The sequence below is a fragment of the Chrysoperla carnea genome, chromosome 1 (assembly GCF_905475395.1).
Source record: "Chrysoperla carnea chromosome 1, inChrCarn1.1, whole genome shotgun sequence".
In the NCBI taxonomy this organism is placed as follows: domain Eukaryota; kingdom Metazoa; phylum Arthropoda; class Insecta; order Neuroptera; family Chrysopidae; genus Chrysoperla; species Chrysoperla carnea.
This window is the reverse complement of record NC_058337.1, coordinates 102,513,842-102,531,190: the sequence shown is the minus strand read 5'-3', so window position 1 is coordinate 102,531,190 and position 17,349 is coordinate 102,513,842. Positions and strand designations below refer to the sequence as shown.

Below are 17,349 nucleotides of genomic sequence, written 5' to 3'. Positions count from 1 at the left end.
ATGAGCATTTCAGTTGGAATTTTCAGAAATTTAATCATTCAAATAATTATAGTTCAATATTTTAAATTTTTAGTAACAAATGAAAATGAATTAATTGAAAATTTACAAAAAATCGGCAATTTATACGAACAATTGTGTGAAATTACAAGCAAAATCAATGAAGTCTATGGAATATTGCTGTTATATGGGACTGTATTTTCTATCAAACGTTTAATAACAGCATTATTTGATTTACATAATTATATACAAACAACTGGCTCAAGTAATGTTGAAAGGACTATCGTTAATGTTGTTACCGAAACTGAATGGAGCTTATTTTTTTGCATACAATTAATATTTACTGTTTATATGTGTGAAATGACATGCTATGAGGTATTATTTACATTAATTAATAGGATATTATCGTTAGTCAAAAATAAATCATGAAATTTGAAAAAAGTTTAAATTTATGTAAAAATATACTTAAATATTCTGATTTTGAGTCATAAAAACACATTTTTATGACTCGACCTAAAACGCGGGTAAACCCTGCTGTGATGTCATAGCGGTATGAGTCATAGACCATCAGTTAGTTCAGTGTAGACAGCTGGGTATTATATATACATAGATAATAAGTATTTATATTTATTATAATCAGATGTCTATGAATATACCTGTCAAAATTATTTGTGTTATTTCGTATAGTAATACCCATATTACGTCATCAAATTGGATGCCCGCGTTTTTGACAGTTTAAAAAAGGTTTAAAATTTAATTTAAGTTTTTGCCAGAAAGCGTGTGTATTTTTCCGAAATAAATTTTTGGTGGCTTTTTATTAGTAAAATAAACATTTTTAAGTACTTTTTCAAAAATAGTGGAATACCCTATTGTGTTCTTTGGTCAATTCATAGAGCTTTTCGTTATAAAGTCACGATCCACTTTTGTTTCGAACTAAATGATTTACAACCAATGTGATAAAATGAATAGCAAAAAATATCTTTTATCCTATTACAAATTATTGCTCTACGAAGCAGATATACGCTTATCACTATTTGATTATAACGAAAGAAAATTTTACTCATTTCAATTACTTACTTTAAAAATTAAGTAATTGAAATTCTCTATGTACACAAAATAAAATACCTGTTAAGAGGTGATTTTGTCATCGAACTTGGTGGATATTCAATTTTAGACTATTTCACTAATAAAATTACAATTATTTTTTCAATTTTTAGAGTTTAAAGGCAGCACATTTAATCCATAAAGTTAAAAATCCACTTGTCACCTTCAAAACTAAATTAATGGTAAGTATATTCGATAAACAAATTCAGAAGGTTCGTTAGTTAATAACTAATTAAAGTCGCTTATTTTGTTTTAGTTGGAATTATTTTCATTACAATTACATCATCAAAAAATTGAATTTTCTGCATGTGGATTTTTCTTATTAAATTTTCCATTAATGCAAATGGTAAGTATAGTGACCGCATTTAAATAATATATTGGTTACTCCGTTGCACTTTTTTCTCTTAAAAGTAGATTATTAATGTAGGTGTTTATCCATGGGTGATAAACATGGATGTTAAACTGAGTCAAAGATTAAACAATCTCAGTGTGCTATAAAATTTTGTGATTAAATTTAAATTTTCACATGTCCTTCCCCACACGCTGTTAAAATTTGAAGACAATTTACCACGCCTAACGTGAGCAGGTGTAATTAAAAATGACATTTTTAACACACGTAGGATGGGAGAAGCATGCGAACATGCCAACCTTTTTACTTTTTTCCTGTGAAGGAGAATCACCGTTTTGACAACAACAAAAAAAAAAAACTAATATTTGGAATAATATTATATTCCGAATCATTGAAAAAAATAAAATTATTCACAAATTACTTTCCACAAATTATTAGAATATTATTTTTAATGGAGGGGTGCATGTGTGTATTCATCCTACTATATATGTGCATTTCTTACTTGTATTGTGTTTGGTAGTAGTTGTCACACTACAGTACCAGTAAAAAAATTGGCTGTAGCCTATAGTTGTGTATACACGTATAGCATGGGTAATAAGCCAATAATTTTTGACTGCATTGCTGGGAAAGAACTACCTTAAGTTCTTGTTAGTGTTTTTTCTCGGTTATTTCTAATACTTGTTTTGTTTATTACAGGTAATTGGTATCACTACTACATATTTAGTCATTTTAATACAATTTAATCAAAATTAAATAATTTCAGTTTTAAATTATTTATTAACAAATATATTAACATCAATTATATTTCTATATACTTAAACAATTACACCGTTTGCTGTAATACATAATACACAAATTCTAAACATTATTGAATTAATAAATTTTTAAAATTACTTCTACGCTCTAACCCTATGTTAAAAAAGAATAAAATGTAATTTACAACAAGAAAAAAATGTAAATACAATAAGCACAGGTCTACTTACTAAACTCCAGAATTATACTATTACCTCGTTACCAAGTAGAAAAATATTGGTATCCAATACGGCGAAACATCACATTAAAATCTTGTGTTGTCCAAACAATTTTATATTTCTAAAAATCAAGCTATTTACCAAATAATATACTGATTTCCACACCACCCAGAGGGGTACAGCAATCGGCGCGTTTTTTTTAAAGTGGTATCCCCAATAGGCCTATTCCACATTTTATTATTATTGGTTCCATCGAGATTCATTTAATAAAAAACAAAATTTTATTAAAATTTTAATAAAACATTTGAATTCATAAAATTTAATTAACACAACAATGACTATACGTTAGAGGAAACAATGTGAAAAATGATGTCGCGATTTTTGATGGAACCACTAATAAATTACTTAAAATTTATGAATAATATAATTTGAATACCAAGTTACCTTAATTTCTTAAATTACTTATAAATTATCTAATATTTTTTACTACAGATTTATTTATTATCTTTAATTAAATTGACTTTCAGCAAACATATTGATAGTGACAAAAGGTCAGCCATCTTTGAATTGTTGGGGTGGCGTCTTTATAAATATAGGGTGTATTCAGAAATAACACGCGAATAAATTTAGACCTACAGCTTGATTGAAGAGGTTCCAATTACCTTAATCATTCTGCTTTCACCATAAATTCAACAGCTATTAATAGAGTCTTTAGTAAGAAAATACTCTCATTTTGCGAGTTTCGAAGGTCAATTCATAAATGGAAGTAAATCAAAACAAAACAAACCCACCCTCCCTTCTAAAGTAGGGTAGATCCTATATATATGTATCATAAACAATCCTAAAAGTTGTCCTAGGCGTAGTTTACAAAGAAATTCCAATAAAACACATCCATTAATTGGATTCTGAACTTCAAATCATTTATTAGATAGAAAAACATGTGCTTGTGCGTGCAGATTGCGCCTTATTTCGATTGAAATGATTAACTAATCAAAATGATTTGGAGTAAAGATTCTTCTTTTCTAAAGAATGCAAATAATATTTATATTGTTTTTGTTTGTGTACTAAATTTGTATACAACAATTAACATTAAGTCTTTCGGTTATAATGTTTCTTTATGATACACAAACAAAAATAATAAAAATTGGTTAATGTTTGAGAAAAGAAAAAAAATAAATTTGTCATTGAGTGCACATCACATTTTCCGCAATATGGTACAGTTTGTAAAGGCGCTTGACATGAATCTAAGAGACCCGGATTCGGTTCTTGTTATGGGTATTTTTTCAATTTTCTTTAGTTAATATAAATAATTTTAAACGAGAAGACAAGCGATACCTCATTAAGGCAAATAAGGCAGTTTTTCGTTTCTAGATACATTCTGAACGCATTATAAAATGCAAATTCTAACTTCTAATCATCGCTTTATACTGCTTTGTTCACACCCACTGATCTATAATAAACACTGGATTGTGGATGCGTATACTTTTAGTCGATGTGTTGTCATTAGAAGCCAGTCAACTAAGGTATGAACGCATATGTATATACAAAAAATGTATTTGCGCTCAAATTTATATGCATTTTTTTGCATGAATTCTTAACTTGGCATGGTTTTTATTCCTGACACTTTTTGTGACAATACCTACTATCCACTATTTTATATAGATCAGTGGCACACACCACACATGACACAACTCACACATATGACTTCAAAATATAACCTAACTTTTAAAATTAAAATTTAAAAGACTCTAATAAATGTAAAAATGAATATAACTCGAACGATCGGAGTAAGATTGTTTAGAAGTAAGTGTTATTAATAATCCCTTAATTTTATTATAAAACAAATACAAAATTTTTTTTTATCTTTTTAAAATTAGATTTAACATCTAAACGAACATTAAACACAATTACATCGAATAATAACAAATTAAATGTATCACCTATTATTATTACAAGTAATTTAATAAATAAGAATGCATGGATATGGAAAGAAGAATCGATTAAAGAAACACCATCGTATATTACAAACACAATTATTGATTTACCGAAGTATTGGACACCTTTACCAACAAGTACACAAATTATAATACCAAAAATTATTGAAACTCCTCCATCGATCAAAATTAATAAAATTGAAGCGGCACGGTTAATTGTAATACGCCGTCGTAAAATGAAAAAACATAAGTTACGTAAATTACGTAAACGTATGAAATTTGAATGGGCAAAGGTAGGATCAATAATTGAAAAGTTTAACAAGTTATAATTCATTGCTTATTCTTATTAGGTTCGTCAACGTCGGGAATTACGTAAAGAGAAGGAATTTCAAGCAAAATTAATAGCACAAATTAAAGAAGGTGAAAAATTTTCAGCTGAACAATTTGTAAGTGAAAGAATTCGAGCTGCAACTGAAAAACCGTTGCCACGGTTTTGGAAAGGTAAACGTTTACCGGCGTTTATAATCCGACAGAAATTAGGCTTAGATAAAAATAATAAAACAAATACGATTTAAATTTATTTATTTGTAAATAATAGTGTGTTGTTTTAATTTTGATTAAATAAATATATAAATTGTATTATTTTATTGATTATTCACCATTGACTTCTAATTAATATTAAACATAGAGTGCTCCAGAACTATAAAATTAGAAAGGCACAGTAATATCAAAGAATACAGGCACACACATAGAAGCTCAGATTATGGGCTTTAACTTGTACTTTTTAAACCATCGCAGTAAAGAGAGGCAGATAAAGTGGGTGCGTATAGCTGTCTTCACATCTTTTATACGCCTACAACTTCTGTCTCTACCTCTCTCAATGCGGTCAAGAATAGGGAATATTCATGTATATATTTTTTTATATTTTTAATTCATTGTTTACACCGTTATAACAAAGTAAAAAAGTATAAATACTGCTTAAAAATGCTGTATTTAAGTGTACAAAAATATTTAAAATACATTATAATTTTGAGATATTTAAACGCAGTTTTTTGGCGCTTTCTGTTGATGACGTATAAGTACGTGATCTGCCAATTGGTGACAGTTCAATGTATAATTTACTCTTTAAAAAAATGAATTTACAACACAGAATTTACACTCGTTATTATTAAGTTTTCTAATAAAAAGCCATAGTATTGGATTTTAACGCTAAGATGTCAGCGCCACGACTGCCACGAGTATCAAAATGTAAACCATTCTCGTCACAATCAGCTGATTATTTCAATGGTTAAAGAGGCAGGAGATATATGCTTTATTATACATTTTAATGAACTGTGCTATATTTGGCGTTCTAACAATAGTTCTTTATTCTATCGCTAGAGCCTTTCTGAGCATTAAAATCCAATAAAATGTAAGTAATTAATATCATACAGTATGTCAACAAATTTGACAAGCCCGTACTTTGATGTCACGTCCGTATAAAAATTTGAAACAACTTATAGAAGAGTGCTATGAAGCAGTAGAAATAAAAGGGTCGATCTTAACAGCTGCGGGTTAAATAATACACAATTGATTTTGGATGCCAAGGATAATGTAGATCTTACAATAGTAGATAAAGACTTACTGTTCATCTTGGACAAGCGCTCACAATATCCTTGAATATCAGTCTGACTTGTTGTACTTTTAACCAGATTTCATTGTATTTTCATTTATTTCTAATTTTCGATTTATCTTTTTTACGTGTTGTGTTATTTATCTTTTAGTATCATTTTCTTTTTTCTTTTTTTTGGGATGTATGTGATACAATGTAAAATGTATTACTTTGATTATTAATTAAAATCTTTTTATATTATTTCTTTTTATAGTTTTGATGTATAATTGAATTAAATAATTTTGAGAATAAAATTGTTTATATTACACCTGAAAAATTATTTAAATCAATTACATATCAAAACTTAATAGATAAATGCAGTCGTACCTACTATTGCCCCCTAGTTTTCAGGGAAGTAACAAATTGTGGGTATACGATAAGTGGATTTCTTAGCTTCTATGTGTGTATCTGTATTTTTTGGCAAGAAGATAAAATCATTTTTGTTGTAGGCTTGGTTTCCTAAATACTTCAAAGTTTCATTTCTGAAAGTTGCATATCTTCTTAATTATTTTTCATATTCTTAATTATCCCCAGATGGACTTTAGCGCATATCTTTTATCTATGCTTTAGCGTATTTTATCAATTGGGTTTTTGAAAAAAAATGAAGTTTTAAGAGGTTGGGGCAGGTGCAATTTCTCAAAGACTTAGATTTTTTTACTTAAACTTAAACACTAATGAACTAATTAGTTCATGATTAACAAACCTAATCAACAAGAAACAACGGGGATTTTTGTTTAACTGTACTTGGGAACACCTACTCAAATAATTAACTAACGTGATTGTAAAATATCCATATCCCACCAATCTGCACACAAAGAAATATTATTCTTTAAATGGACTTTAATTAGATATTATAATTTTTAAAGTATTTGTTTTTTTTAAAAAGGTTTTAACTATGTTGTTATTTCTAAAATTTCTAAATTTTATTAAAGTGTAAATGTGAAATCTTTGACGTTCATAAAATTTTTCGCCCTAATAAGGTACAATAATTTTTATTTTTTAACAATTAAGGTACATATAATTTTTATTTTAAAACTAAAAGTGGGAGAGTATAAGATAAAAGTTTGTACAAAACAATATACCAGTTCTTAAAGAAGGTAGTTTAGGTTTTCGAATGTTATGAAAAATCTTTCAGTTCGACGATCATTTCAAAAGATGCACATATTTTGACCCAAACAAGCAAGATAAAATAAACAAGCTTTCGAGTGGTCTTAAAAATTTGTAAAATAATTTTTAAAATTTAATTGGTACGTTTCTAATAAACTTTATATAAAATTTAGGGATAAAATTTCTAACACTTTCACCCCTCAGTAGTTCCTGGTAGTAGTAGCTATTGCAGTTCCAAATTTTTTTGCAGAGGTACAGTTTTTTGAAATTTGGGTAAAATTTTTTGTTAAAAAATAAAAATTCTCTGTTGTTATTTCTGTAGAACAAGTGAACAATTTGAGTGTTGGGCGTTAGTTAAACGATTCATATTGTAAATGGAATGTTTCAAACTAACATTTGACGTTTGAAACAAGTGAAAGTATTCACAGTATTCTAATTTACAGAATTGCAACTTGCAAACATATAGGAAACTTAAATTGGATCACCTTTAGGTATTACTTCGCAACCTTAAGTGCCCTACCAGGCAAATATATTTGCATTATTGTATTATTTACAGATAACAAAAATAATTTAATAATTTTTTTTTTAAGATTTAAAATGAATGGCATCGGTAGTGGAGTAATTTCAATGTTTACATCGGAAGAATTTATACATTCAAAATCGATTGAACGTTCATTGATACAAAATGATTTGAATAAAACTTGGTCACAGGTACAAAAAAAATTCTGTCGTTTTTATGCAATTTCAAATTAGGAATCTATTTCGCTTACAAAGTGTCCCATAAATAGCGAACAACAAAAAAGTCGTGAATCGAGTATGAAATTTTAAATCGAAATGCCCTTGAGCGTTTTTTGATACATCTATGGTTTACCGCTGACGTCGAGCTAGAACTTCGTTAATATAGTTTTTAATTTTATAATTTCCCAATTAATATTAAGAAAACTGAAATTTTTTTAATAAGCGGAGATGTGATGATAAAAATTGTAGTAAATTTCCTCCAATTTTACACATTATAAACTTCACCATTTTCTGCTGTTCGCTATTTTTGACAACCCTGTATATATCCTGTATATGCAGGCGCTGGCATAATTAAAATATATTATTTCATGATATGATGACGACATTCAGGAGATTCTATGTTAGACTGTACGTATTTTTTTAATGTATGTATATTCACCGGATTCCTGTCAGTCGTGGACCGATTTTGAAAAATTATATTGTTTGAAAAGGTATACTATCGAGTTGGCCTCATAATTGTTTCATCGAAATCGGTTCAGTATTTTTTTAGATGTGAAAAACTACATCAAGACACACCTAAGTAATCGGATCCAACGTCATGATATACGGAATAAATTTCTCGTCTTTCGAGGCATGTTGATGATCAGTATACATTAGTAAAAAAACTTTTAACATAAAATAAAACCGACTTCAAAAAAATAAAAAAATATTAAATAAATAAATATAGTTGCTACGATTACTATATGCTATTACGAGAATGCTAGTGGCGGTTAAAAGTTTCAAATTTTGTTTTTTTAATATACTGGTAGTCTAAAATTCAAATTAGCAGAGCAATAGCAAATAAATATAATTATATTATTCTAATATTGGGAAAAAAATGTTTCAGGGTGGATCGGTGAGTGTATTAACACAAGAAATTAATTCTAATCAAGAAAATAAAGGATTTCTTCCACGTTCCTACATTTCAAAAGAGGGATTTATTGAAGAATATAAAAAACATAAAAATTCAGTAGCTGAAGGAGAACTTTATATGCAAGTTTTAATTGAACTTACAAAAGCATTATCAGATAATGATGTTGCTAATTTTAAAAAATTCAGCAGGTTTATTGGCTATATTAACACTATCGAAAATCAAGCAGTTTTGAAAGATTATTATAACAATGCTAATAACCCTATTATAAATACTAATCTAGTTATCCTAGCTTGCCAATACAATCAAGTTAAAATATTAGAGTACCTTTTTGATAAAAGTTGTAAAATTCTAAATAATTTGTCCGTTGAAATCGGTAAAAATACCTTTCTACCAACCGACGAAGATGAAACACAACATAATGCATTTTATTATGCTATTCGTTCGAGCAATATTGAGCTTCTTACCATGCTTATTGATAAATGGCCAGACAACTATTTTGTTGCTCATTTCTGCGAATTAGATGAAATTATTTCGCGTGTTTATGAGGAATTAAATCTAAAGAATGTACCTCTGTCAGAGGAGATGGAAATTTTTGTTGAGAATAAGTTAGTAAACCTACGATTCTTCTCTAATACTTCAAAACACAGTCGCAAAGCAAAGGATCAACACAATAATATCATGAAACGAATTGAGTTAGTACTTCATAATGTTAATTTGTTGGAAACAGAGTACTCAAATGCGAAAATCGTAGATGAAAAGTTTTTATTCGTGGTGAAGTTAATTGCACAAAATATTCACACATTAAAGCGGCAATTAAAACCAACCTACCTTCGACTTCCTTGGGAGGAAATGGAATTTTGTTTAGCCAGTTTTGTTTCTTGTCACATAAAAAAGCAAGAAATTAATTTATTCTATCACTCCATATTGAATAAAAGTAAACTACTAAACTACTTGAAAAATTTTGCAAAGAAGCTTAAAGATGAAAAGGATATTATAGAAAATATAGGGATTGAGAAAGTTTCTGATCTTTCTATACAACGTGGGACGGTTGTTGCAGAGATCATTAAACAGTGCCCTGAATTTGAAGAATTGTATAGAGATTATCAGCAAATGAGAGATATGTATTCTTTAACCAAGATAAGCTATTATTTGAAGCTGGCATTGTCGGTTGATCCTAATCAAAGGGAAGGGCAGTTAATAATTATAAGAGCTTTACAAGTTATTGGTGAATGTTTTAAAAATAGTTTAGAATCTCCTAAGTTGTCCAACACCACAAGCGAGCTTCTTTTACAATTATTGCCTAAGAATGCGAGAAGAATCGTCATAGATTTACGTAATTCTCTATCACATGCTCATTCGCTGTATAAAAGAACAGAGATTGAAGAAAATGCAGAAGTTACCTTTTACATTAATATCCAAAATGATTCTAAAAAAATTGATAATGCAATTTCTGATATACTTTACAATAACAAACTAAAAATTATTAGAAAATTATTGACGAAAATTATTAACAGTGAAATTTTAAAAGAGATAAAAGAAATTACTGAAATATTTTGTAACGTCGAATTAGATAAAATGATAACGGACGATTATAAAATGATGGAAAACGAAAAGCTCGAAAAACTTATTAAAGAATTAAGTGATAACATAATTGATAAGACGTATTATGAAAAGGAGCTGTTTAATAAAAATAGTAGCATAATAAACGGTTCTAAGACTAAAACAGAAGAATTAGGAACAAATTATATGGGGGCGTTTTTGGGTTTAAAGACCTTAGTTACTGACTTGGATGATTATTATATTGATCAAAATTTTATAAGAGAAAAAAATCTCTTTGCTAATAAAATACTTCATAATTTCGATTTCCAAATACAGTCTCATGATATTAAACAAATTGCTGAATTCTCAATTATGATTGCTCGCAGTGCAAAATCAAGAATCCAGGATCAAGACACCATTGAAAAAATTTACAGAATTATCTGCGAGATTTTTTATATTGCTGAATTTCGAACAGATGACCTTAAATGGATTAAAGAATTAAAAGACAAATTGAATGAGAAATTTTCGTTTATGCCCAGGCATAAACAAAGAAAAGATTTCGCTATTTCTGAAGAAAAATACAACAAACAATTTACACTAAAGGTGGCCGAACTGGAAACTATTTTGAAAAATAATGCATTAAATGACAACGTGATCCAAAAACTTCCTTCCTACAAGATAGATAAAAAGTTACAAGTAGTAGTAGAAATGCTTGTTTTGGATATAATGGTGATTTTAGGTAGGTCAGAACAATATCTAGAAAATAATCTACTTTTTTTGGATGACAGCACCCCTTTATTGATTGGAAAATGTTTGCGTAATCACTTATCACACGAAAATATCCTCGTTGATGTACTGTTATCTGATCCTTCAAGAATAGTTTTTTTAAACGCTATAAAACTTATTTCGGAAAATATAATAAAAACTAAAAAGAAACTCGGAAAATTGATAATAGATGAACCTTCCAAGCTGAAACACAAATATGATCAGAGCCTTGTGACTATTATTAATCAACAAAATTTATTTGCTTCGCTGGAAGAAGGGAATCTTGAAGATTTGAAAAACTGCCTTAGGAGAGGATCAGATATATATGCTAAAAGTATTAACTCATGGACTACGTTGCATTTTGCTGCTAAAGGACCTAGCCTCGAGGTTATAAAATATATACTAAATCAAAATTTAGACGTCAATGTTAAAGATGTGAATGGTCAAAATCCTCTTCATATTGCTACTGCACATGGAAGGAAAAATATCGTAGAGTTTCTTTTAAAAAAATCAATAATAAACATTGATGAATTAGATAAAAAACATAGAACATCGCTGCATATCGCTGCTAAAAATGGTCACAAAGACATTGTTGAACTTTTATTAAAAAATAATGCTGACACTAATATAAAAGATATGTTTAGTTACTCACCTTTACACTATGCTGTAAAAAATAATCATATTGATATTACTAATATTTTATTGACAAAAGAAGTAAATCTTGACACCTGCAAAAGTGTTGGTGGCGCTACGTCACTGCATTGGGCTGCAGATGGAGGTTACCTAGAGCTAGTTAATCTGTTGCTAAGAAATAAGGCAAACGTTAATACAAGAAACGATAAGGGAGAAATACCGTTACATATAGCTGCACTAAACGGTCATCATGAGGTGGTGAATACCTTAATTCTCAATGGAGCTGATGTTAACTGTGGCGCCATAGATGGCCTAACACCATTATATTATGCAATAGATTCTGGTTATGAAAAAGCAGCTAGTGTTCTATTAAAGCATGGAGCTAATGTTAATGTTGTTGATAAAGTCTATAATAATACACCTCTGCACTTCGCAGCAAAAGGACATGACAAAATTGTTAAAGATTTATTGATAAAAAATGCAAATACTAATATTACTAGTGTTGAAGGTGTCACCCCATTACTTATTGCAACGAGAAATGGTCATTTTGAAATAGTTGCTGCTCTCGTTGAACATGGAGCAAACATTCATGCTAAAGATAAGTTTAATTTTGCGTCATTGTTCTATGCAGCAGAGGGTGGTTATAAGGAAATTGTGGAACTTTTAATTAAGAACGGAGCACAAATTAATGACAAAGCCAATATTATGAATACAACGCCATTGTTTATAGCTACCCTTCAAGGTCACAAGGATATTGTTGAACTCTTGATAAGACATAATGCTGAAGTTGAGGTCCAGGATTTTGAAGGTAATACACCATTACACGCAGCTGCAATTAATGGTGACATAGAAATTATTGATCTTCTAATAAAAAGTGGCACTGAAGTGAATTTTCGTAATAACAGGGGTTTGTCACCTTTACACGTAGCTGCTCGAAATGGTCGAGAAGACGCTATTACCTTTCTAATTAAAAATAAAGCTGAAGTCAATAATAAAGCTGAACACGGTCTTACTCCTTTACATGGGGCAGTTTTGGGAAATCACAAAGGTACTGTACATCTCTTAATTAATAATAAAGTTGAAGTTAACCCGGAAAACATTGAAGGTATCACACCGTTACATTTAGCAGTGGAAGCAGGTTTTAAAGACATTGTTGAGATTTTAATAGCAAATAAAGGTAATGTTAATATTGAGATTGGTAACACTACACCATTATTGTCCGCTATTAAACTTAATCATAAAGATATTGTAGAGGTTCTTATAAGAAATGGTGCTAATATTGATGCACAAAGTGGCTTGCCTTTACATTTAGCAGTGCTTGCTGGATATAAGGATATTGTAGAAATTTTACTAAAAAATAAAGCCCTTATTAACATAAAAAATTCTGAAAAATTGACTCCTTTGCATTTGGCTGCTAAAAGAGGTAATAAAGAAATAGTAAATTCTTTGATGATGAAAGGAGCAAATATTGATCCAGTGGATTCCGATAATACAACTCCATTATATTTTGCTGCAGCAAAAGGATATGAAGAAGTTGTTGAAGTTTTAATAGCAAATGGGGCTAAAGTTAACTTTTTAAATATTGAAGGGGCTCCATTGCATATAGCTGCAGGGCATGGCTATGACAATGTTGTAGAAATTCTATTACGCAATGGAGCAAATGTTGATCTCAAGGACAATTTGAACCGAACAGCTCTAGAATTAGCAGTTTCTTACGGTCATTTGAAGGTAGTAAAACTTTTACTGCAACATAAAAACGTGGATATGAATGCTAAATGCAAAGACGATTATACATTACTCCATATTGCTTCACAGGAAAACAATTTGAAAATGATCAAATTTTTAGTAGAGAAGGGATCCAACATTAATGCTGTAAATAGTTCTGGCTCAAAACCGATACATATTGCAGCCAGAGAAGGGCACAAAGATACTGTAGTGTTTTTTGTTAGTAAGGGACTGAGTATTAATGAGCCTGGCCACGATGGTCAAACATTACTACACTATGCTGTAATGAAAGGGGGGCTAGAAGTTGTAAGGTACTTAATAGCTGAAGGTGCTGATGTTAATGCCAAAGATAACAATGATATCGCACCTATGCACATTGCTGCATACTTTGGTTTTACTGACATTATTGAAGTTTTATTAAACAATGGCGCAATTTACAACGCTGTTGATAATCTAAATAGATTAAGACCTGTAGAAACAACTAAGAACGAAAATATTATCAATTTATTATTATCAACAGAAAAATTATTCGAGTCTATAAAATGTAACAGTTGCATAAAGACTGAAATTAATATAAAAGAAGGAGCATCTGTGAATGCTAAAACTACCGATAATGTAACACCATTACACTATGCGGCATGGAAAGGCTATGACGGAATTATCAACCTCTTATTACAAAATAAAGCCAATCCTAATATGCCTGGTAAAAAAGGATGTACTCCAATACATTATGCAGCTAAATTTTCACATTTAAAAGTAGTAAAAGCTCTTTTATCCTATGGTGCAATATATAATGCACTTTCTGACGGTGGTCAAACACCGCTAGACTTTGCTAAAAACAAACGTATAACCACTTTATTTAAATTAATTAGTGATTCATTTAAAAACGTTAAAGAAGATAATTCTCAGGTAATTAATGACCTAAATAGCATAAAAGATTTTGATACTATGAAAGCAATAATGATGGCTCGCAATAGGGAGAACGAAACATTAATAGTTGCAGCTTTACATAATAACTTTTCAAAAGTTGAGCAGTTGAAACAGTTATCACAAAGTGGCGTATCTACTCAACTTGAAAAAGCTTTAAAGTTTTTGAATCAAGGCAACTATCAACAAGCGCTAGATATTTTCAAAAGCGCATTAGAAAGGAGAAAAGAGATATTAGGATCAGATAATCCTGGTACTTTAGATATTCGAACATACATAGCTTGGGTACTGTTTAAGCAAGGAAATTACCAAGAAGCTTTAAATATGCTTGAAGAAATTTTACAAAAACAAATAGAAATTTTGGGTTTAAATAATAGGGATACTTTAAATACGAGGAGTATAATCGGTACAGTGCTGCACAACCTAGGAAAAGATGAAGAGGCTTTTGAAATTTATCAAGAAGTTTATCAAAAACAAAAGGAAATACTAGGTTCAAGTCACTTACATACCTTAGATACTAAGTTTAACATGGCGTTAGTACTAGCTAAATTGGGGAAATATGATGAAGCCTTAAATATAAACAAAGCAATGTTTAAAACATGGGAAAAATTGCGGGGAACATATGATCCTGCCACTGTGAGTGCCAAGAATAATATTGCTCTTGTGTTATCTAATCAAGGTAAATATGAAGAATCTTTAAAAATTTTTAAAGAGGTTTTAGAAATGAAAAAAGTATCTTTAGGTATTAGTCATACTGATACTTTGCGAACGTTATGTAACATAGCTGGAGTACTCTTCAAGCAAAATAAATTCGATGAAGCTTTAGAAGCTTTCCAAGATGCTTTAAATATCCAGAAAGAATCCTTGCAACAAAATCACCCAGATACATTGTCTACACAATACAATATAGCAAATGTACTCCTTGCTCAGGGAAAATTGGTTGATGCTCTGAAAATGTACAAAGAAAGTTTTAATCCTATGAAAACTATTTTTGGACCAAATCATCCGAGTGTTTTAGACATTTTAAAAAAGACGGAGATAATTCAAAAAAAAATTAACCTTCGAAGTAAGTTACAGTCCAAAAAAAAGTCAGATATTTCTAAGCTTTTGCAAAAAAATTTTAACATTGCTGCTAGTAAAGGTGATGTACAAACTATTCAAGATCTATTGAAAGAAGGAGTTAATGGCAATGAGAAAGACGTTAATGGAATAACACCGATGCATTATGCTGTAAGCAATGGACACACAGATATTGTGAATATCTTACTTAAATGTGGAGCTGATATAACTCTAACTACTAATAAAGGTAATACACCATTACACATAGCTAGTTCGAAAGGTTACTTAGAAATTGTCGAGGCTTTGTTACATCACGTTAATTGTGACAATTTAAATGACTTTGTGAATGCTAAAACTGCTTCTAACGGTACTACATCACTTCATGTTGCTGCTAAAAATGGATTCTTAGAAATTGTAAGATCTTTATTAAAACATGGCGCAATTTACAATATTGAGAATCAAGAGGGCAAAAAACCTATTAATCTTTCGAAGAATCAAAATGTTATTAATTTGTTGAAACTAGTTGATGAATTTTTTGAAAATACAATAAAGGGTAATTTTAATATTTTCATCAAATTAAACGTTGCAGAACAGGATGATTTTTTAGCTATAACAAGAGCCCGTAATAATCAAGGATATACATTATTGCGAGTTGCTATAGCTAATAAACATAAGAGCATTGTAGATAAATTATTAAAAATGTTGAAATAAATTTAGAAATTAAAATTCATTACATACGATTGTTAATGCAGCATGAAAATTGCAAAAAAAAAAATGGAATTTTTCTTATATTTCAAAATCATAATTATATTTTTAATAATTAAAACATTCGTTTTATTAAGTTTAGAAAACCTCGGGTAATCGATTTTCTTATTTTTGTACATGCTTCTATACAGAAAACTGAATAAATTTATATACAGTGTGTCCCCGGATAGAGGTAACTATACTTGTAAATTTTCTTATTTTGCATTTTAAGAAAAAAAGTCATTCTTTATAAGAAGTTTTGCTTATTCTGAAAAGTATGTATAAATATTTTAATAATCTTCTTAATAATGTACAGGGTAGCCAAAAAATTTATAAAAACTTTATATTTATATATTATATTGTTTTGGGTGGTATCTTTTTTAAACTAATGAACACACAATTTACAGAAGTATGGAACAACTTTCAAATCGTAATTTCGGGTATAAATACCGATTCTACAAAAAATTTGAAAAAAGAAATTGTGTTAGATATTCTTTTAATGGTGCTAAAAGCCGAAAAATCTTACATTTAAAAAGTTAGTTGTAAAATATTTTTATTTCTTTGATCTTCTATCCCCTCTTCTTTAATATTTTAAATTTCGTGAGAAAGAAATTAGTACAAATTTTTATCGAAAATTGGCGGGATTTATCTGACTTGGATATTTTGATTGACTTTTAACAATGGTAACTACAAGTATTTCTATATGGTAGTCTAAACTGGAACTACTGAAATTGGGGCTCATTATTGTTTTCTTTAGTACGAATTACCATCGCCAGTTGGCGGATTGCAACTCCCAGTTAACAATAATGAATTCAAAAATAAAGTAACATTGTTTTATTCTTATCATGGAATTCCACAAAGTAAATGTCAACACATTGAATAAAGTAACATTATTTGAATTTAAGTTCATTTTTATTTTTAATACATTAAATCACAATACATAATTAATATTTACAATTTTATTTTAAAAAAATTCGTAAGTCATAATTGTAGATTTCATTAAAAAAGTAAATAACTATAAAAACTAATAAACTGAACGTATCTTTTAGTTTATCGCTATTTAAAAACTATCCGACATAATTGTGAATTAACATTGTGAGTATGGTGTATAAACAGGAGTAGACAAAGGCAAGGCATATAATCGGCCATTTATTTATATGCCAAAGTAGAAAATATTTTCTTTTGGATTTTTA

At 29.2% G+C, this 17,349-nt stretch overlaps 2 protein-coding genes across 2 annotated transcripts; both read left to right on the top strand.

Annotated features, from left to right (window-relative positions):
* Nucleotides 1-4,098: 4,098 nt before the first annotated feature.
* On the top strand, nt 4,099-4,947 carry LOC123298558. Its single transcript, XM_044880599.1, has 3 exons — nt 4,099-4,224; nt 4,299-4,648; nt 4,706-4,947. Exons 1-3 carry the CDS (start codon nt 4,185-4,187, stop codon nt 4,928-4,930), a joined length of 615 nt encoding a protein of 204 aa, XP_044736534.1. The 5' UTR covers nt 4,099-4,184; the 3' UTR covers nt 4,931-4,947.
* Nucleotides 4,948-8,728: 3,781 nt separating this feature from the next.
* LOC123292889 (serine/threonine-protein phosphatase 6 regulatory ankyrin repeat subunit C-like) lies at nt 8,729-17,039 on the top strand. The gene is made up of 5 exons (XM_044873606.1): nt 8,729-8,926; nt 10,640-11,042; nt 11,487-15,032; nt 15,075-15,913; nt 16,914-17,039. The coding sequence occupies exons 1-5, from the start codon at nt 8,729-8,731 to the stop codon at nt 17,037-17,039; spliced, it is 5,112 nt and encodes a 1,703-aa protein (XP_044729541.1).
* Nucleotides 17,040-17,349: the final 310 nt, after the last annotated feature.

Bases quoted from the DNA above. Each gene is read 5' to 3' on its own strand.
- LOC123298558 (XM_044880599.1), top strand. From the start codon at position 4,185: ATGAATATAACTCGAACGATCGGAGTAAGATTGTTTAGAA. The intron at 4,225-4,298 runs GTAAGTGTTATT...TTTTAAAATTAG, and splicing joins CGGAGTAAGATTGTTTAGAA to ATTTAACATCTAAACGAACA. The intron at 4,649-4,705 runs GTAGGATCAATA...TATTCTTATTAG, and splicing joins TGAAATTTGAATGGGCAAAG to GTTCGTCAACGTCGGGAATT.
- LOC123292889 (XM_044873606.1), top strand. From the start codon at position 8,729: ATGTTTCAGGGTGGATCGGTGAGTGTATTAACACAAGAAATTAATTCT. The intron at 15,033-15,074 runs GTAAATATGAAG...AAGAGGTTTTAG, and splicing joins TCTTGTGTTATCTAATCAAG to AAATGAAAAAAGTATCTTTA. The intron at 15,914-16,913 runs GTTATTAATTTG...TGTTTTCTTTAG, and splicing joins ATCTTTCGAAGAATCAAAAT to TACGAATTACCATCGCCAGT.